This window comes from Micromys minutus (genome assembly GCF_963924665.1).
Source record: "Micromys minutus genome assembly, chromosome: 14".
NCBI lineage: Eukaryota > Metazoa > Chordata > Mammalia > Rodentia > Muridae > Micromys > Micromys minutus.
In genome coordinates, this window is record NC_137983.1 from 52,369,702 (window position 1) to 52,391,168 (window position 21,467).

The 21,467-nt window shown below is 46.0% G+C and overlaps 1 protein-coding gene across 2 annotated transcripts in view; it reads left to right on the forward strand.

The window, feature by feature from the left end:
* TUBGCP3 (tubulin gamma complex component 3) overlaps positions 1-20,814 on the forward strand; it is a 55,279-nt gene extending 34,465 nt beyond the window's left edge. The window contains exons 16-22 of one of the 2 annotated variants that reach the window (XM_080928298.1): positions 109-177; positions 4,666-4,801; positions 10,338-10,426; positions 10,509-10,640; positions 14,155-14,295; positions 19,074-19,190; positions 19,849-20,814. In XM_080928298.1, the coding sequence (XP_080784424.1) occupies positions 109-177; positions 4,666-4,801; positions 10,338-10,426; positions 10,509-10,640; positions 14,155-14,295; positions 19,074-19,190; positions 19,849-20,007 (843 nt within the window). In that variant the 3' untranslated portion in view covers positions 20,008-20,814. Of the gene's footprint in view, positions 1-108; positions 178-4,665; positions 4,802-10,337; positions 10,427-10,508; positions 10,641-14,154; positions 14,296-15,448; positions 15,626-19,073; positions 19,191-19,848 lie in introns of those variants that run through there. The other variant, XM_080928299.1, reaches the window with a different exon arrangement.
* Positions 20,815-21,467: the final 653 nt, after the last annotated feature.

Consider the following 21,467-nt stretch of genomic DNA (forward strand, 5'->3'; position numbering starts at 1 on the left):
GGTTTTAAAGCCTGTACCTCCTTGTGCTACCTTCCCTTTGAGCAGTGGCAGGTTCTTCAGCAGTAAGTACAAAGCCGCTCCATTGCTGTTTTATTTTATTACCGTTAGGTCTCTCCTGGTGACACTGGGTGGGATGTCTTCAGCCTGGATTACCACGTCGATGGACCAATTGCCACTGTAAGATCCTTCTGTGTGCTTGTGTGCAGTGCTTACAGCTGCTTGGATTGCTCGGCACGTTATTGTTTCAAACTGACTTTCTTTTCAAAATCTAAGGTTCAAAGTAACTGATTTTAGGATATAGCCCCTGAATGAGTTGCATAAGCCAAGGCTGTGTTTCAAGATAGTTATTAATGAGAGCTGAAGTGCTCTATTATTTTAAGAATTCTTAGAAATATCATTTGTTCTGTCACAGGTTGCAGCAAGTGCTTAATAAGTGCATTGTTCATTTTATGCCATTATTCTTAGACTGTAGCAACTAATTTAGGATAATTGAAAGGAAGCATAAAGTATATTTTAGGGGACTCGTATTTTTCCTCCTCAGATGAATTTGATATCCAGCATTCATCTAGGCTGATGAACCAAGGGCTGTCATGTTGTTGGCTCCTGCACTCCCTCACTGAGAGCCGTCTCTCCTGCTGCATGCAGCACAGAACCTTGGCTGGGGGAGTCTCCACATGTCCATGGTTAAATCGCCTCTCTAACTCATGTTCTCTCTCTTTGTGGGGGGGGGGAACCTGAGACCTAGTCATTTCTGTATCTGAAATGCTAGGGAAATAAATTGCATTTCTTTATTATTGGGGACATTTGCTAAGCATGATTGGGCTCTAAAATTCCTTTTCTAGTGGGTGTCGAAGGTGGATTCACGACTGTCCCTTCTGTAGGGTAAATCACATCCCTTATTATGATGATTCTGTGGAGGCCACATTCACAGAATGCCACCCAGAGGTGTGTATTAAGTCCACAGGGCCTGAGAGCTGTCAGGGAGGTTTCTTTGCCTCATGAATTCATATTTGACTTTGATCAGGTCAGAGCTGCTAGTTTAACTTCACAGTTGCTCTTAAGCTTACCTGCTCGCCATAGTTAGGGTGGTAAACTTAGACTGTGTTTGTACTCTGAGTTGCTGTCCTGTGTGTTGGTTACTGTGCACAAGTGTGTGGTATTTCAGCAAGCTGTTTAGGACTTCATATGTGCTTTGTGTACTGTGGATAGCTGACTCAGGTTCTGAGTACAACTTAAGGACTGAAGAAAGACATTTTATGCCAGCTTTATTTTATGACATGCCTGTGACAGCCCAGTCTGGCCCACAGGTATCGATTCAGACACCAGCTGAGTTGGTTGTGTCAGCAGCCTGGGCTGCCAAATGGAGAAAAAAGAGGGGTCATTGGCTAGCTCAGTCAGGACCAGAGTGCAGGGCGTGCTCTCCTGCATGACTTGTGCTGGTTCTGTTTGTGGGTGGTGAATTGTTTTTATCAATTGCCATCATCATGAGCTTATTGTAAGAGCACAAGTGTTCAAAGCATCATTAGAGTTGGTTTGCCAGGTTTAATTGTATGTAGAAGTTACTGAGATAGAGAAGGAGGAGTAGGAGGATGGCTCAGTGAGTTTGCTGTATGAGATTAACCTCTGCAGTTCAGGTTCCCAGCTCTCATGGGAATGCTGAGTGGTCGTGGCAGCCCTCCTGCAATCCCAGTGCACAGGAAACAGAATGAGATCCTCAGAATGGGCTGGCTGGCTTAGAATGAGTGAGCTCCAGGTTCAAGGAAGAGACTGTCTCGGTAACAGAAGATGGAGATCGGTGAAGACATCTGCATGCACATGCAGCCAGTCCAGGCATGCACACACACACGAAGAAGGAAAAAGTACACAAAAGATAAAGGGAAGCCTAGTTTATAAATACAGGTTTTTACTGCTTTTCTCTTGGTTAATTTGTGTGTTACCTGTTTCCGTTCCATTCTCATTAATTGAGGTTGTCATTTTTTTGAACAGAATTTAATTATAGTAGGAATATATCTTGTAGCAATCATATAATTATATCTTGTATAATAGCAGCATTAGCTCCTACTAATTCTAAGATATAAAATGTCAGTGAGATTTTTGGGTTAGTCTAATCTGGGACATTGTGAAATTCACAACCCAGGTTGCGGAAGAACGCATTAGCTAAATACAGCTCATTAACTATGTGAAGTATTTCTGGTTGACCTTGCTTTTCATGAGTTTCAAGTTATTTGTGGTAAAGTCCATCCAGATTTAAGTGTGGTGAGGTCACAGAGTCTTGATTCCAGCTGCAGAAGACTGATTCGGAGGGCTTTGCAGCCGGGCTGTGCACATTGCCTAAGGTTGGTGAGGGAGATTGAGAACAGGGCCTCATCAGGGCTGCTCTCCCACACTCAACAAGATGGAGACTTCCTTGCTGTTGAGGTCTTTGCATATGAGGAATCTGAAGCTTGCTGTATCTCTGGACTGTAGTCTCCTTTAAGTGAGCCATGTAGCCAGCTGGTAAAACTGCTGTGGTAACACTTGCTTTCTTGTCAGAGCAGGGGATGTCTTCCTCTTATGTAGTTAGTACTTAAAAGACCACGGCTTGGTTGACTCTGCTAGCTTGGCCTTCGTTAAGGGGACCCAGGTGGATTTTAGCCAAGAACTAATCCAAAGCTCTTTCCAACTGCTGAATAATCCTCAAGCCCAGCAAGGCTGCTCCTGTGGGTCCTCCTTCTCTATCAAAATTTGACACAGTAACAGATGACCCTGGGATTGCCACCACTGTATTAGTATGAAAAACCTGGGAATAGTAGAATTCTAGAGGTTTCTTTCTCATCATGTCCCACTCTCATTTTATTTAATTTAATCCAGGAGTGTCTTATTTTTACCACTACTAATTATGGAATGTGAAGCTTTTACTCTTGGCCAAAATACTCTCCCCTCCCCCAGTACAATGTTAAGGCCAAATTCAAATGCTGTAACCTCAATCTTAATCACTGGTTAGAACCCAGTATAAGTTGTAGGACCTCTAGGACCCCAAAATTTGGAGTTAACTTCAGAATCATTTATATATATATATGTATAGCTATATATAAAGCATCATCATAAAAAAAAATTGACCACGGCTTAACTGAACGTTTGAAATCAATAGGGATATGGAATTTCATCACTACTCTGTGATGTCTCATGAGTATAGAGACATATCCTATAAGTGACTGGTAACATCTGAATCAGCCATTAATTCTGTAATCACAAGAGTGATAATTAATAGTGTGGGAAGCAAACAGTACACAGATAAACCCCCAGACCCTTAGATTTGATTTTGGAATTACTTCAGAGCAGTTTTGTCATTTGTCTGTCTGTCCATCATCACCACCGTCGCTATCACCACCATCATTATCTTCATCGTGCAGACTCCTGTGCGATGAATTTGCTATTGAGAGGCATAGGGAAGGATGAATAGGCAGTCCTTGTTACACACGATGTGTGAGGCACACAGAAGAACACCAGATAAGGTGGGGTACAGTTGGCGTTCTGTGCTAAAGTGTAAGGAACAAGGACAACGTTCGTGCTCATTGTCGTGAGTTGTGTGCTCACTGGGAGGTGGTGAGGTGAGAAGGTAGGGTGAGCACTGCGGGGTCGAATAAAGGCCTAAGGACAGACACGGACAGCAAGATTTCTTGGAGATCAGAGCTCCTTCAGAGCAGAGTCAGTTCGGGAGCTGTAATGGGGGGTGTGTGGGGGAGAGGAGGAGGGGCTGCCTTCACTCTAGAACAACTCTAGTGTGAGGTGGAACTTTACTTGAACTATATTACTCGTGGTTTTCCTGATGTTGAGGTATAACTGGGTAGCCTGCATTTTCTTTGGAAACTTGGCCAGCATAGGAGGGCTAACAGGGGGACTAAAGACAGTCTCTTTATCAGGACCTGTCACTTGCTGAGTCTGTAAGCCTGTGACGGTGACCTGAGAGACTTGTCAGGGTGGAAATACTGCTGTGCCTGCCTCTACTTTTGGAGATGTTGTCACTAAAGCAGCGATCCCTCTCCCTGTGTGTCTTACAAGTTGGGGGTTGCAGTCAAGTGTTCAAGTTCAGACTAATATGGACTGGGTTTAAAGTCCTGGAGAGTCATGGCTACAGGGTTGGCTCAGTGGTAAGGAGCACTTGCTGTACTTCAGAGAACCTGTGTTCTACTCCCAGTACTCATACAGCTCACAACCATCTGACTACAGTTGCAGGGGACCCACTGTCCTCTTCTAGCCTACAAGGGGACCAGGCATGCATGTGGCACATTGGCACACAAGTAGGCAAATATAAAGCATAAAATAACTTATAAAAAGCTAGGCATGGTTTTGCATGTCTTTAATCTTAGCACTTGGTGGGCAGAGGCAGGCAGGTCCCTGAGTTGGACGCCAGCCTGGTCTACACAGAGAGTTCTAGGACAGAGAAAGTCTGTCTTGAAAACCAGAGGGAAAACGTCCTGTTGAGCTGTGTGCTGTCACACCACCTTCAGCCCTGTGTCCAGCCGTGATGCACACATACCCACTGCTACGTGGCTGCTATAGACTCTCCTCACTTATGTGCCATGTGGAAAGGGCTGGAGTTGTGTTTGCTAATTATCGGAAGGCTGGGGCCTGGGCTAGGAGATTCTTTGTGCAATAGCCACACCCTGTCTTTTGTCTTTCTAGGTTTTCACACGAGAGTGCATGAGCCACTACCTGAGAGTGTTTAATTTCCTGTGGAGGGCCAAGCGCATGGAGTACATCCTCACTGACATCCGGAAAGGACACATGTGCAATGCGAAGCTGCTGAGGAACATGCCAGGTAAAGCCAGGGTCTGCGTCCGAGCCTGCCGGGTTCTTTTGGCATCAGACGTTAAAGTCTTAGAGAGGGAAAGGACTCACTGTTGCACTTTGAGTCTGGGCTATGAACAGGCTTCTTTGTATTATTGTCTTGATTTCAGAGTAAGAGTACTTGATCGTTTCCCATAACATGAAGTTTCTTTTAAAATCACATTGTTTTCACTAATGTTCATGGGTGTAGGAGGATGATGATGGTGATGGTGATGAAGAAGAATATATGTATGAGTGCCTGAGTCTGTGTGTGTGCTTGGTACACATGGAGGCTGGAACAGGAGTTGCATGCCCTGGAATTGGCATTGCAGACAGCCGTGAGCTGTCATGTGTGTGCTGGTAATCTAACCTGGATTCTCTGTAAGAGCAGACAGTGCTCTTAACCACTGAGCCATCTCTTCAGTCCTTAGTACACTATTTTTCTTAAAGATTTATTTATTTATTTGATGTATATAAGTACACTGTAGCTGTCTTCAGACACACCACAAGAGGGCATCAGATCCTGTTACAGATGGTTGTGAGCCACCATGTCGTTGCTGGGAATTGAACTCAGGACCTCTAGAAGAGCAGCCAGTGTTCTTAACTACTGAGCCATCTCTCTAACCTCAAGTTTAATTTTTTTAATCACTAGTTTTCAAAGAAGAAATGCCTTTTAGTAGGTCCCTGGTTTATTAAAAAATCACCTAGTGCCTTAGTGATACTATCTTTGAGCTGTGAATTTTTCTTCTGAGCATAATTCAAGATGTGGACATGTTTTATATTTTATAGTTTAGAATTATAGTTTAGACAGTCAAGATTTTGTTAATGTTACAGTATTGAATGACTTCAATTATGAATAGTTTTGAGTTTGTTATGTAGAAGTCGATTACTAAAGTATTTCATAACCTATTTAAGGAACAACTAAACTGAATCTGCCCTTTGATTAATAAAATAATTGTTATAAATAAAACGGAACAGGTTTCCTCATTGCTGACACCAGACAGCTACCAAAGGTCCAGAGAGTGACGGCTACAGCAGACTGCAGGCAGAGTGGCCATTACCAGGGTCTTACCGCTCTGCACTCATTGATGGCCCTCAAGGACAAAACACAAGGTCTTGCAGAGCTGAGGCATAACTTGTGCAGTGAGGTGGTAAGGATCTTCTCCGCCACCCTTCTGACCCCGCCGTTGTATTATTCCTTCTGTTTAAGCTAGGCTCTTACTTGCTGAGATGTTAAATCAGCTCTCTGCCTGCCTTGGGTCTGTCTGTCATTTCCTTGGGTTGCCAGGATTAAATTTGCAAAGAAGTCCTCAGACCCAGCCTGAGTCCAACAGTGAGTTGTTGTCTTTGTGAATGACAGTTGCCTATAATTCACACACACCGAATGCTGTTAGGAGGGGTATGAGGACAGTTGGATGCTGAACCACAAGACATGCAGAAAAATGCTGGTTCTTAAAGCATCTTCAATCCAAAGCTTTGGAAAATAAATTGAATAGGATTTGATCGAGTCACCTTACAGGGTGCAGCACCCAGGGAAATGCAGGTTGTAGAGGAGATTTTGAATCTGTGATGAAACTACTTTAAGGTATTTCTTTAAAAAGAAATCTTGGACTTAAGATGGAAAGGTATGTCCTGCTGAATGTGCCTGGGCCACAGAGCTGCTGGTTCATCTCACACTGAAGGTCTTTCAGTGGCCTTTAGAGGGCAGTAGACAACCAGGAATGAATCTATCTAGATTCTAGGTGAGCAGAAGGGAAGGGTGGTCATTATTTGTTTTTATTTTGAGTATTTGCCTGCATATGTGTATGTGCACTGCCTATGTGCCTGATGTCTTCAGAGGTAGAAGAGGATGTCGGCTCTCTTGAAATTGGCATTGCTGATAGTTGTGAGCTGTTATGTGGGTGTTGACAATTTAGGTCCTTTGTAAGAACAGGAAATGCTCTTAACCATGGAGCCATGTCTCCAGCCCCCAGTAGACATTCCTGACTGTGTAAAGCTGTATGTTAACCAGCAGGGCACACTTGTGTATTTGTTGCACGTCAGTGTGGGGTTGTTCAAGACCATTTTTAATAAAGCGTGCATTTTATGTGCATTTTCAGGTACAGGATAACAGGCACAAGTTATATTTTCAGAGATAAAGGACTTTGAATCAAGTCCACATTCCTCAGATTCTCACAGACTCCAGTCATGCCCGGAGGGGCCTGTCCTCAATTCTCTTTTCCCACATGCAATGACCTCATGGTCACCACAGAAGAATGTCTCCTTTACCAGATGAGGTGGCAGGTTTCCCTAGGAAGAAGACTATGAATCTTGTAGTGAAAACGGAAGGAAGATGTGTATCAACTCTGGTCATGCAGGTCTTGTGGGCAGGTTTGAGTACTGGGGTGAATGAATGCAGCTTCTCCTTCTGGATTGCTCAGCCTAAGGGCTGCTGCAGAATGAGCTCGACATGCACAGATGTGAGGTGACATACCCCAGGACACAAAGATGTTTTAGGGCACACTGCTGTGCTCAGGATCCCCTGGAATAGTTAGCATAAAGCTCTTGGTGAAAACTCAGAGTAGATCTGCAGAGTATTGGCACGGCCGTGCATAACTGAGTGCCTCTTGACAGAGGGTGGTGATGTAGAAACTTGTAGTTCCTTTGGAAAGTCAGTATGTCAGATGATGTTTTTTCTGCAGCTCTCAGGGGAAAGGATATTTTGCCAAAGCAGACCTGTGAAAAAATCTGTTGCTGAAGCAGACACAGGTGGAAGTGTGTTTTACTATAGCGGACGTGTGAGAGGACACATGATATTTAGAAGGAACATAAATATGACCCCACACACAGTGGGGGGCAGGGCTCCAGCATTGGTTTGTTTTGCTCTGCTTCCCTATTCTCTGGTTTACACGCGTGTATTGGTTTGCCTCACACTGAGTCGCTGAGCTCTGCTTGTGGTGATGCCATAGAGAAACTGGCCAAAGAGCTTCTCGTGAGGTGGTCTTCTTGCTGCTTCCTCGGTGGTCTCTTGCGGATTGAACTGGACTGCTGGTGCTGACTTGTGTTGGTGTCTGCTAGAGGACTGGGCTGCACATATCCTGAAAATGAAGACTGGAGTTGCCCCAAAGAACTGTTTCTAAACAGGTCCACTTTCCCCGCATCCTAATAACCTCTGGTGGGTGGTGGGCAAGAGGACAGGTTGAACCCTCATTAAAGTAGGCTGTAAAAATATATGCCTGCAGAGTGGCTATGTACTCTGTGTTGGAAACCGAAGTCAATTGTATGACTAGAGAATTGGGTTAGGTAGCCTAGTTTCAGTGGAGAAAACCACACTCTGGTCTAGGCCTTCAAGAGAACTTGGAAGCATACCCTCCTTGTCAGATGCATGGTCATCACTGTGTAACATTTTCCCAGGGAGATGGGAACAGATGTCTGCTCACTTTAGACAGGGAACCAAGACAGACCAAAGTAACAGTTACCTTGAGTCCAACTTAGCAAAGCAGTGAGTTTATTGGGGTTGGTACTGGTGAGGGGCTACTTGAAGGAGCACATGTGACTCAAATGCAGCTGCATCCCTGAAAACTCATCCTGGCTTGGGTACCACTAACCCAAGCTTATCCCTGGATCCTGTACCCTGTGGACATGCAGGCTGCTCGGCAGGTTGGCAAGCCTCTGCCCAGCCAGTCCCTGCTCCTGTAAAGATGATGGCCTTCCGGCTTCTCTGGACTGCGGACGTTTTATCTACCCCCTCACATCTCTCTGTTTGGTGGGACTGTCTCTATTCAAAGAAAATTGCTACAGATCAGCTATATTCATTGGTAGACATTCCAAGTTGTGCGGGAGACCTGTGGAATGTCCCGCTCTTCTGAGGGATCTGTGCTGGATGGGCACACTCCTGGTCAGAGTTGGGGAACAGCACCTACGGCACAGACAGTTACTTCTTTTCAGCTGTCTGGGGTCCTGACGGTAGCTGTAAGGAATCTGGCGTTTTGTAAGGAAGATGTAGATACGTATCTAACAAATAAATTGTGACTTCTGACCAGGGAGGCATGGGGACCCTGCGGTCTGTCAGTGGGGAGTCACTGGACTGCCTGCCTCTGCACAAAACCTCTTTGTCCACATCTGTCACCTGACACTTCATGTGGAGTCTATTCCCCCAGGTGGAGGAGGAGCAGAATCCTACTGAAGTTTAGATTAGTGAATTACTGAATTTAACTGGGATCACACAGGAATAAGGGCAACTTCCAAGTGGCTAAACAAAGAAGAGTTCCTTCAGCAACTAGTAATTGCTTGTATTCCTGCAGGAAGGCTGAGAACACTCAGTGTAGGTTGTAGACCTCTCTTCCCCTGGAGCTGTTAGTGGGCTTGACCTTGGGAAAGTCTGGATAATGACAGCGGCTGGTCTGAAGATGGCACAATGTCCTGCACCTCATCAGGGTGCCCAGGAGCAGCATCTGCCTGTTGTGCTCCCCTCTCACTTTCCACAGGCATGCTTCCCTGACCCCTCTTCAGATTTCCTAGGATCAGACTTGCTACTACTGCCTGCTCCTGTGACTGTGCACCCGCTTATGTGCACGCACTGGGCTACATTCATCGAAGAATTTAAGTGTTAACTTGGGATCATTCCTCTCTTGAGCAGATGTGCTCACTGCCCCAGGACAGCAGTGCCTCTTGGTCTCTAGCCCTAGAGGTGTGTCTTCTTTGATGTCATCCTCTCTCTGGGAGCTGCAGTCCCTCAGAGCCTCTCACCTGTCACCTAATATTCACTTGTTAAAGCTGTTGTTATTTATTAGGACCCAGCACTACCAGCTGTGTCACTTGAAGCATCAGATGTTAATTCTGCTAAGCATTCTGTAGGCCAGAAGTCCAGACTAAGGCTGAAGCCAGTGCTGTTCTGCTCCCTCTGGCTGCCAATACTGGCACGTTCTGCACATGCATGGCAGCTCCCTGGGATCCCTCCCTTCTTACTGAATTAGGGCCCACCCGGAGGCCTTCTTGTCTCCAGACAAATAGGGAGAAATAACTATTCCTTGTGTGGTAGATGGACTGGTTACAGATAAAATATAAAATAAGGTTTCTATTTAGGCATGGTGCTCATTTCTACAAAATAAACTTTGATAGTTAACTGTATGATGTGTGTGTGTGTGTGTGTGTGTGTGTGTGTGTGTGTATGTGTACATACGAATGCATGTGCCCGTGAACAGGCACCAGAGGACAGCCGGTGTTGTCTATCACTCTGTACCTCACTCCCTATGCTGTCTGCCAGCCCGCCCTGAGGTCTTCCTTGACCCTCTAGTACTGGGGTTATAGATGTGACCATGCTTAGGCCTATACATGGATGTTGGGAGTACGAAGTCAAGTCCAGATGCTTTCAAAGCAAGTTCTCTTTCCAGTCCTTTCGCTGAAGAACAAGAGTGGGTGGAGAGCCTCTAGTCTCTGGCATCTGGAATAAGGCTTGCTTATGGCTTCGTTTGTGGGCAGCCTGCAGGCACAGGCTCTGTACAAGCACCAGCACCTTCCCACCCTGATGACACTCCATTTTTTTGCAGAATTCTCTGGGGTGCTTCACCAGTGCCACATCCTGGCATCAGAGATGGTGCATTTCATCCATCAGATGCAGTACTATATCACCTTTGAGGTGAGTCAGCCTCCTGCCCTGCCCTGTGCTGCAGCCGTGTGACATGAGCGGGCTCAACCAGAGTCTCAACTTGTCCTTTCAGGTTCTTGAGTGCTCCTGGGATGAGCTTTGGAACAGAGTGCAGCAGGCCCAGGACTTGGACCACATTATTGCAGCACATGAGACATTCCTGGACACTATCACCTCCCGCTGTCTTCTGGACAGCAACTCCAGGGTAAGGCTCATTCCTCCGTGCCAGGATTGAAACTGTCAATTGTCCGGAGCTGCTGCATCAATGATTGAGAAAGGGTTATTAAACTTGGCGTTTGAGAATCATGTGCTAACAGAACTGGAGTAAAGTTGGTGAAATGAGTGTCCTTTAACATCAGACATGGCTTTGACTGTGTGGGAAGCAGCAGTGCACTGTTGACGGGTGTGGAACAGGAGACTTCGTCAGGAATGCCACCCTGTGGGGCTGTGGCAACGTGGGCGCTAGAAGGGCACCTTAATCTCCAGAACAGTGCTGGCTGTGTGAAAGCCCCAAAGAACAGAGACATCTAGAACTCGGGCATCTTCCTCTTCCTTCATGTCAGGATCAGTCCCAGCTGGGGCTGTGTGTATCCCAGACTGGCGTTCCCACACTGAGTCTGGGAATCAGTCCCAGGGCCCTGTATCCAGCAGGTGTTCTCACAGTGACCACATCCCACTCCTGTTTTCATTTTCTTAGTCTAGGGATAGTGGTGCTTAGTTAATGGCTTGTGGCTACAGGAATTTAAACAGACTGTGTGCACAGGGCTATAAGAATCCCATTCCCCAGAGCTTTTGGCTTGGTTTCTTTTCTTGTAGAGAGCCTCTCTTCTGGAAAGGTGCATGTTTTGTGTAGCAAGGCTTTCTGGAGTTCTGGTTTTCTTGAAAGGTCTGGATCGAAAAAAAAATACATTCTGAGAACCAAGCAGGTAAACTGTGCATCAGGTAGATTCCTTGAGAGCATTTTTCACAGTGTGAGTGGCCCGAGACACATTCCAGGTTTGCGTCCAGCTTCTGACTGTACTTTACCAAAGCTTTTTTGTTCTGTTTTCTCTTCGTCTGCATTAGCCTATGCTGGGGAGAAGTATTTGGATAAACATAGTTATTAAAGAGTGTGTGTGTGTGTGTGTGTGTGTGTGTGTGTGTGTGTGTGTGTGTGTGTGTGAACGTGTAGTGATCAAAGGTACATCTAGGTACCTCTATACAGAATTTGCTTTCTAGTTGCTGAAAAAGTGGCATAGAGTGCTAATACCCTTTAAACAGAACTAATAACTAATGAAAGGGCCAACTGAAGTCATGTGGGGTTCTGTTGACCAAGCTCAGTCTCTGTGAGGTTGATAGTACAGTGGGTTTCACATCTATTGCCTGGCACCCATGTTTGTTATGAAGGTATTTGTAATGATATCAGTATGCTGGTGAGCACATAGTGGTCCCCACAGGTCCTAGCCATTCTCTATGATGTGCCAAAGACATGAAGTACCCATATGTGGGTCAAGTCAATGTTCAGGCAGATGGCAGCCTCTTCTTGTGAATCCAGGGTTCTCCTGTTTTCAGAAGCACAATGTAAATTTGTGGGAATTGAATTACATGATTTATCATGGTAACCAACTCGTAAATGTAACAGCTTCTCTTTTCAAGCTGCAGAAGTCACGTTTTGTTTTGCATAGGGAACAGGTGTGAAAGTCACCAGGTGTATTGCTTTTCAGAAAATGTTGGAATTCCTAAGGACTGCACCCACACAGGCACCCTGTACTCTATGGCTCTGCTAACCTGGGGGCTGAGCTCATAAAAGATTAGGAGGTGTCTGTGTGAGACAAGTTGAGTCATCCTAATTTTTGAGTTTATAGAAGAGCTGTGGATATGAGCAAATCCAAAGAATCTTCTGCCTGTAGGGTGACAGCTTTGCCTGTAGGGTGGCAGTTCTGTCTACAGGGTGGTAGTTCTGTCCATAGGGTGACAGTTCTGGGAAATAGTTTTTTGGGGTTGGTTCCCAACCAGCTTCACTTAAGGAGCTCTGCCTTAGGCTCCATTAGCCCTGAAGTTATGCCTTAAGACAATTTAGTAAACTGATTGGGTGTTGTTTACTTGCTTTAGGAACTGGCCTGGAACCTGTGATCTTCCTGCCTCAGCCTCCAGAGTGCTGAGATTATAGATATGAGCTACCACAACTGGCTCTAGAACATTCTGTCATTATTTGTTCCTAAGAAAGAAGTCTATTATACAAAGCAAGAGTAAGGCCGTCTGTTTGGACATACTAATTTAAGTGTGGTGTTTTATATTGTTGCACCATGAGAGAGTCTTTTGTCATGGTCCAGTGGAGGTGGAGGAATGACAGTTGCAGATGTATCTGTATCTCACCTTTTGATTGTGCAGTGTTGAGGAAAAGCCCTGAGCAGCACGGTGTGAAGGGCGGCTCAGAGTGTGCAGCTCAGACCCTTGCAGACTGCAGAAGCCCACACACATACACTCCACTTAAATGAAGTGTCAGTTAGTGACCTCAAGGTAATGCAGTGTTCCAAAAATAAGTCGTTCTTTTCATGACTACAACAGAGAATAAACCAGACAGTTACATCCATATTAAAATTTAAGCAGGACCATCTTCTTTCTTTGTTTTCTAGTTTTGTCATAAGATAAATTCTGATAGAGAACAGGACACTTGCTTGAGCCTGAGTGTCATGAAGTGGCGTCACCTGATCAGTCCCTCTGTCTCCCTGCATTGCTGTGCAGGCCCTATTTCACACGAGTGCATTGTAGTAAATGAGAACTGTGCACCGTTCATTTTGCAGTACCTGTATTCTTAGGTTAGCATTCTCTTAGAGTTGCTCAGCAAAGGTTCTAGTCTCACTTGGGTCCACAGTTAGCTCAGCTGTCATTGGTGTTGCCTCACATCTCAACAGGACAGGGCACTCGGCCCAGAGGTGGGAACCATAAATAGCTCATTAACTGTGGAGTGTGGAATATCAGCTTCTCTTTAGGCTGGCTCACTTCTAGAGAACATTGTGGTGCTTTGAATGAGGATGGCTTATGTGTTCAAAGACTTGGTCCTCAGTAGAACTGTTTAGGAAGGATTTGGAGGTGTGGCCTTGTTGAAGGAGGTGTGTCACTAGGAGTGGGCTTTGCTTCAAAAAGCCCATACCAGGCCCAGTCTCCCTTACTGTACTTGCTGCTTGGTGATAAGGAGGTAGAGCTCTCAGCTGCTGCTCCAGTGCCACGCCTGCCTGCTTCCCACCATGTTAGTCACAGACTGACCTCTGAAACTGTAAGCAAACCTCAGTTAAACTCTTCATGAGCTGCCTTGACCATGGTATCTCCACACAGCAACACAACAGTGTCAGACACAGAGCGAGGACTAGGAGGAGCTTGTCCATTTTTGTGTTGCTGTGTGGCTCTGGAGATATGTACACAGGTCTAGGTACACGTGTGGTATTAGTGTGTCTGTGTCCTCAGTTCACTCTGCGTAGTAGATGTTACTTTAGAACAGCCCACTCTCAAGGGTCAGAATTCAGTCCTATAAGAATCCAGAGCCGCCTGTGAGCAGCATCAGCTGCTTTCTTAAGGTGGAGGCCTCATGGCCCAGAGCTTCTGAGTTACCACTGTTCCATGGTTGTACTGGGGACCAGTCTCCCCGAGTTTGAGAGGAGACAGCCCCAAGCACATATATATTTAAGCAGAGATGCCTTGCTAGCATCTGAGGCTCTGCTCATTTAAAATGCTTTTTTCAGGTGCTTTTAAACCAACTGAGAGCCGTGTTTGATCAAATCATTGAACTTCAGAATGCCCAAGACACCATGTACAGAGCTGCTCTGGAGGAGCTGCAGAGGCGGCTGCAATTTGAAGAGAAAAAGAAACAGCGTGAAATTGAGGTACGTTTTTAACTCATGCTGTCTCATGGCTGGCCAGTCACCGTGAGTGGTGGCAATAGCTTTTCTGCTGAATCTGCACACACTGAGGCAGCAGGTCTCCTGTGAGCCGGAGGAAGCTCTGCGTGTGTCACATTGAGTGCTCACCTCACTGCTGTCATCAGGCTTCAGAGCAGCAGCAATGGTGGGTCCCAGTGTCTTTGCTGCCATCTCCAGAGTCAGTCTGCTGCTCTGTTACTAACGTGGAGCTGAGGCATCAGGCACCCTGACTGGTTTACTGACTCACACATGAGCTAGGTTTCCTTAGAACAGTTCTGTGTGTTCCCAGCGACCTGGAATTAATAAGATCCATCACACAAATCAGGCTGTTGTGGGGTTTCTTGTTCTTGCTAGCCTGGGTCTCTGTGCTTTCTAGATGCCTAGTTTTGGGGTAATGAAAGGCAAGTTGTGTAGTTGGCAGTTAGGTTAGTTTTACTTTTGAGAATTGTTACTGTAACAGTGCCCATGTGAGGGGTCTAGCAGCCACATCACAGGCACCAAAACGAGGAGTTTAGAAGCAGGAGTGTGTCGTCTTTTGGTGCTACTGGTATAGCTTTCAGTTGCAGTGGTTTGTGGGTAATTCTGAAGAGCCATGGGATTTGTACACAAACAATCTGATCTATGTCCAGGAGCCTGTGTGTGACTGACAAACAGGATTCTGCCCTAGTTATCACTTACTGTCTCTATGGTGAGAGTTCTTATCTGTGACGTGACTTGTAAAGTAACCATAATGCTCAGTGTGACCTCAATGTTACCCTTCTAGAAAGTTCTTAAACTGTATATAATAACTTACTGAAACCAACCTTTAAGAGTTTGTTATTCTGGGCAGACAGTGGTGGTGTGCACACCTTTAATCCCAGTACTTGGGAAGCAGAAGCAGGTAGATTTCTAAATCCAAGGTCAGCCTGGTCCACATAGTGAATTCCAGGTCAGTCAGGAGTATATAGTGAGACCCCGTCTCCAACCAACCAACCAACCAGCCAACCAAATGAGGAAAATTTGCTGTTGTGATAGCATCATGGTGCCTAGATGTGTGCACAGTGGCGATCTCACCTGGTGTCAGTGGTCAGAAAGGACATAGCCACATACTAAGTGCAGGTCATCCGGTGTGTTTCAGAGACGCTTGATGGTCTGGGGAGAGCTAGAAAGCTGAAACCACCTGCAAAATCTAAATTCAAAAGGTAAATTAATTTGCAGCAGTCATTCAGATGTAGGTCCACTGAATCTGAGAGAAGGAGCTGGCTTGCTGCAGGGGCTGGCTTCAGCACTTGTCACGCTCCTGTTAGGCGGGGCAGTCCCAGAGGCCTTCCTGCTGCAATTCATGGCTCTGCTCTACTCTCTTCCCACTTTTCTTCTCAAAACCCCCTCAGTTATTATGATATTTCCAATTCAAATTTAGGATTGAAGGGCTTTTACTTCTTTTAGTTTAAAAAATACATTTTATACATTGACACTCCTCGTTTTAGCATTAGCATACTTAGTTCCTGCTGACTTTGACGCCCACACTTGCGTACACGCCCCTGTTCAGTAAGACTCTGGAAACAGTACCAGCCATGTAATTGAAAAGTACAGTGACTAGAATTACTTCGCTGAGAATCTATCCTCCAGGTAAGTGTGTTCAGAATCCACATAGCCCTGTCCCATGTAGTGGTGATTCTTCGTTGTCCTGTTACCTCAGATTAACTGGCTACATTTCTGTTGCTCTCTACGTAGCAGAACACGATGTGAAACTCCGAAACTTTTACTAGTTCACACACCAAATGGAAAGTGCCTTACAGAATGTTTGAAGTTCTTCCAAGGATACAGAACTCTTTGCATTGGTCTAATAAACTTGTTATAAACCACATGTTGCAAAACAGTGGAAAAAGATGAATTAATCCCAAGTGAAATCTGACTAAAGAACTGTATGGCAGGTCAACTCATGGCTGAGTGCCGAGAGGTTTTCCCAAGAGGAGAGAGACTGGGAACTGCCCATCCCGCCAGCATGAGCATGCGGGACACGGGACAGAAAACAGATTCTTTTGTAAGAGTTGGTTGTGGGTAAAATTCAAAATAATTTGAGGTGAATTATTGGAATATATAGGTGAATTTGTTTGGATATTTGTAAATCAAATATGCAACAGTTTGTTTCTTTCTATTGGAATGAAAGTTTAAAAGAATTGCCACTAAAAAAACAATGTAGCCTGCACATCCCATAAGAAACACAGGTGCTGGTTCCCACAGGGCTCCTGGGCCCATCTCCTGTGGTCCTGATGTTCTTAAGTTTCCTTTCCAATTATGAATCAAAATACTCTGAATGCAGCTTAGGGGACAGGTTTGTGTCAGCTCACAGTTGCAGCTTCCTTTCTGCGGTGGTGGAGTCACAGTGGTAGAAGCTTGAGGGAGCAAAGACTGCCCCAGGGTTCAGTACATTTTTTCCCCTGTGCAACATCAGGACCAGCAAATAGAAGGTGCTGGTCACAGCCAGGGTGGGTCCTTCCACCTCGGTGAACGAAGTTTAGAAAATCTCTCACAGGCCTGCCTAGAGTCCAGCCTATTCTAGGCAAGTTTTCATTGACACTCTTCCCAGGTGATTACACATTTTGTCATTACAACCCCTTCTTTGTCTACCTGACATATGGATACATTACTTTAAGTCACACCTTTTTGTTATAGTTAGGGTGACTATTGCTATGACCAAAAGCAACTTGGATATTTATTTGGCTTACACTTCCACATCACTGTGAGTCACCAAAGGAACTCAAGGCAGGAATTCAGACAGGGCAGGAACCAGGAGGCAGGAGCTGATGCAGAGGGCATGGTGGGTCTGCTTACAGGAGTACTTCTCACTCCTTGCTCAGCCTGCTTTCTTATGGAGCCCAGCACCACCAGCCCAGGGATGGCACCATCCGCTGGGCCCTCCCCCATCAGTTGCTAACTGAGAAAATGCACCACAGGCTACAGCACAGTCTTTTGGAGGCACTTTCTCAGTTAAGGTTTCCTTCTCTCAGATCACAAGCTATAGCTTCTGTCAGTTTGACATAAAATTAACCAGCATACCTTTTACCCCTTCTCCCCAATTATGGTATTCTCATAATCTAAAGTACAGTTCAGTTTTAAAAGTTTTTATAGTCTTGAAATTTTCCAATATTCTAGAAGTTCAGAGACCAAAATGAACCTCAGACATATAGTGGAACAGAATAAACATTCCATTCCAAAATGACACAGTCAGGGATATAGCAAGGAATACCAAACCCAAACCCCAATCCAATATGGCCAAATCCTGCAGTCCCATGTCCAGCATTTGGGCTCATGATGAAACTGGCTGGGTCCAAAGGGTTCACACAGCCCCATTCCTTCAGCCCTAGGCTTCTCTTTCAAACTCAGTCCAGCTCCACGTCATGCCTGTAGCTCTTCCTGGCACATGCCCCGTATCCTGGCATCCCCCACACTCCTAGGTCTCTACAGCTTGTACTCCATCTTCAAGCCTCTCACAGTGGCCTCTGAGGCCTTGCTTCTCTCTGGGGGCCTCAGCCCTGTCCACTGTGCCTGACCTCAGCTGCTCTCCACCACTCCCTCTTTCTTGTGTTTTTCATGCTTTCAAGACCAATAGCACACGGACAGAGCCACCACGTAGAGGTGCGGCCTTGCCACCGTGGACCACAGCTCTCTGAGGAAACACTTTCCTGAAGTCCCAGTGCAGACGTCCAGGTTTCTCTCTCATGGTGGAGTTCTGTGTTGTCTGCAGTTTCTTGTCAAAGACTTGAAGCTTGTCCACACACCTTTCTAACAAATAGTTCATTATCTTTAAATTCGACTTCATTCAAGATCTCACAAAAGTGGCAAAATGAAGCCAGATTCTTACTGAAATATCACAGGATTGTCCCTGGCCCATTTCCTCACACAGTCCCTGTTCTCAGAGGCCTCGGGAGCCAGGCCTGGACTGCTGGAGAGAGTGGGTAAATAAGCCAGGAACTCGTCTAAGGGCGATAAGAGTTGAAAGTGCGCATGTAAACCAGTGGGAAAGAGATTGGGGTGCGTGGAAGCAGTGTGCTGTCTGCAGATGCCCACAGTGGGCTGCAGAAAGATGGCTGAAGGGAAACGAGCTGCTGGAAGCCTAGTTGGAAAACCTCCCACACTGCCTGGTCACAGCCAGACTGTAAAGCACCCAAGGCCAATGTGACTCAGAAAGAGCAAGTCTGAGTTCTGAATACCAATGGGCAACTCATAGAACGTGCAAATGACAGGCCCTAGCTAAACGAACAGTTTCCCAAGACCAGAGTGCATGCCAGAAATACTAAGGTTTGGGTCAGAAAATCTAGTAAACGGAGTTACCGTATTCACAGATGAAAAGAACTCGGTAACTCCCATACAGCCTGGCTGGACAATGGTGTTCAGACAAGGTTTATCATTTACTGAAAAATCATTTTGGGGGAGGGGGGAAAGGTGTTAAGATATAGTCTCAGTGTGTATAGACCAGCCTGGCCTCAATTAACCATTCTCGTTCTCCAGTTCCCCGTGGGTGCGGGCTACAGGCATGTCTGGCTGGAAATGACCTTATAGAATGGGAGTAGGTGTATATCCAAGGGAGACTGGTGCTCTCTCTCTAGTCTGGCTGCCAGCACTCAGAACTGACAGCTTTTCTCTGCCCATTGTCCGAATGAGGGCATGTGGGGAGACACGGGGAGACCAGATCTCACAGTGACGTGGTGCTAAAACATGGAGGCATCCAGTATAACTTGCTGCTGCCTCCAATTGACCAGGGCCAGTGGGGAGTGACTGCGGCAGAGGAAGAGGAGGAGAACAGGAGGATCCGAGATTTCCGGGACTCGATACCAAAAATGTGTTCACAGTTGCGAATACTGACACACTTCTATCAGGTGAGTGTACGTGTAAGGCACGGTGCCGTCTTCTGTTTGCTTCCAGAGGATTGCAGATGTGCAGCACTGTGGATGGAGTTCCTTAGGGGATGGTCCCCCTAAGGGCTGACCCTTGCTCTGGGCCCTTCTCAGGGAAGTCGTGCAGCTGGGATGAGAGAGCCTCTATGGGAGACTGGTACTGGGGACCTGTGACTTATGCTTTTCAGAGCACCATTGGCTGGATGGGGCAGGCAGTGTGTGGGCTTGTTGGAAAGATCCAAGCCACAAATGGTCACAGTACTTTACTAAATCAGTCTACCAGAACTTGTGTCTACAGGAAGGCTGATTTTCATAGTGCATGGAGTCCCGGGAATGGTTTTGAGCTTGCGTCTGTTCCCTTCCTCTAGAGTGGTGACTGAGCCTGCATTTGTCAGCCAGTGCGATGAAGATGCGCAGTGGAGCCCTGATTTCTGTTCACTAGAGTAGGTGCTTAGCATCCGTGAGTGCAGAGGACAGCAGGTGGTCAGCAGGTGTGCACTGCCTGCCTGGCTGTGCACACGCATCTGAGAGTGGCACAGGCTCTGTGCTTAGTCCTGCTAGAGGCCTGTTGCTGCCAGTGCGTCGGGAGGGGCAGCGGGTGGGCCGTGTTCTGACCGACTCTCCTGTGCTTCCATCCTAGGGTGTGGTGCAGCAGTTTCTGGTGTTGCTCACAACCAGCTCCGATGAAAGTCTCCAGTTTCTCAGCTTCAGATTGGACTTCAATGAACATTACAAAGCCAGAGAACCCAGGCTCCGGGTTTCTCTGGGCAGTAGGGGGCGGCGCAGTTCCCACACGTGAGGCTGGCCTAGGACAGTAGTCGCTTACTGAAGCCCAGCCCCTCAGGCTACTGCGAGCTGCACACAGGCCAGTGTTCAGCACTGTGTCTGCTGGAAGAAGTTGTTACCCACTGGACTTGCGTGTCTGTAATGCCACCGAAGTCAACAGGCCACTTACCTACCATGTAGTCTTCATAGCTGAAAGACTGTTGGAGCATCTTATTTCCACCACATAATTTATATTTGTCACTTAAAACAACAACAACAACAAAAAACTTGGTCACTGGTGTGTTCATAAACTAAGAGTAATGTCACTGCTTTGTTTTAGCATTCTCTACAGAGACAGCTTTTGTTATCATGATGACACTAAATTCAAACCCGTCTCTGAGAGAGTGCACAGGCTGTTTTACTCTGGCTTCAGTGTTTAGAGCGAGAGTGTTTGTGAGGAAATCGATCCCAGATATCACCTCCTCTCATCTCACTTCCCCCAGAGTTTACATTTTCGTATTTACCACTGTTTCAGATAACATGTAAAACATTTCAAAGAGCAGGAGTCATGTGGAGGGAGGTGTCCTGGGCTAGCCCAGCCACAGCTGTCCTTGGCTAGCCCAGCCACAGACCACCAGCTGAGCAGATGCAAACCAGGCAAGGCTGAGACTGTTGTATTTTTAAAGTTCTGATAATTGTTAGGAAGAAATCAGCTTGGATTTTGAAGGTTTCCCTTCTCCTTGCCTATTTTTTCATTGTAAATATTTATATACTACTGACCAGATGATGGAGGGAACTGGTTTTGTTTTTTTTTTTTTTTTTTTTTTTTTGTAAAAATGTCTTATCCAGTCACATAATTATGCCTTTTTTTATGTTGCATAAGTGATAACTTAGAGAATTAAAAACCATTATCTTTCAGATGTTTCACATAGTTTTTGGGTAGTCTGGAAAAACTGTCTACTTGCTGGGTTTGTGGATGGGGAGTGGTGGAATTTGTCCGACTAGGCTGCAGTGCAGGAGCGGCTCATACTTTATGAAACTCATGTATCTTGGAGTATTGACGGAGCGCAAGCAATCATTACTACACACTGGTCCCCTCCACCAGCTGATGGCACAGACAGCTCTGTTTAATGTTCCAGGGCACCGGGAAGTCTCGGTGTCCCAGCAGTGAATCTACGGTGAAGGCCAGGAGTTCTTAATACATAGCTCTCTTTTAATTTTCCATAAAACTTTACAAATGCAAAACTGGGTATGGAGACACATAGTCACATGCCTGGGTTCAAAGTCACCCCTTACCACACAGGGAGTGTGGAAACCTTTGGGATACATTAGGCCTCCTCCTCAAAAAGTTCATAAAATCAGGACTTAGCAAGTTTTCCTATTGCAAGACTTTCCAGAAGTTCTGGTGTGTGGTTTATTTCCAGAAGGATTTTCCAGTGTCATTGACCGTGATGAGCAGTGCTTCTGTCTCATCCATGGCTGCTCTGGGGTTAG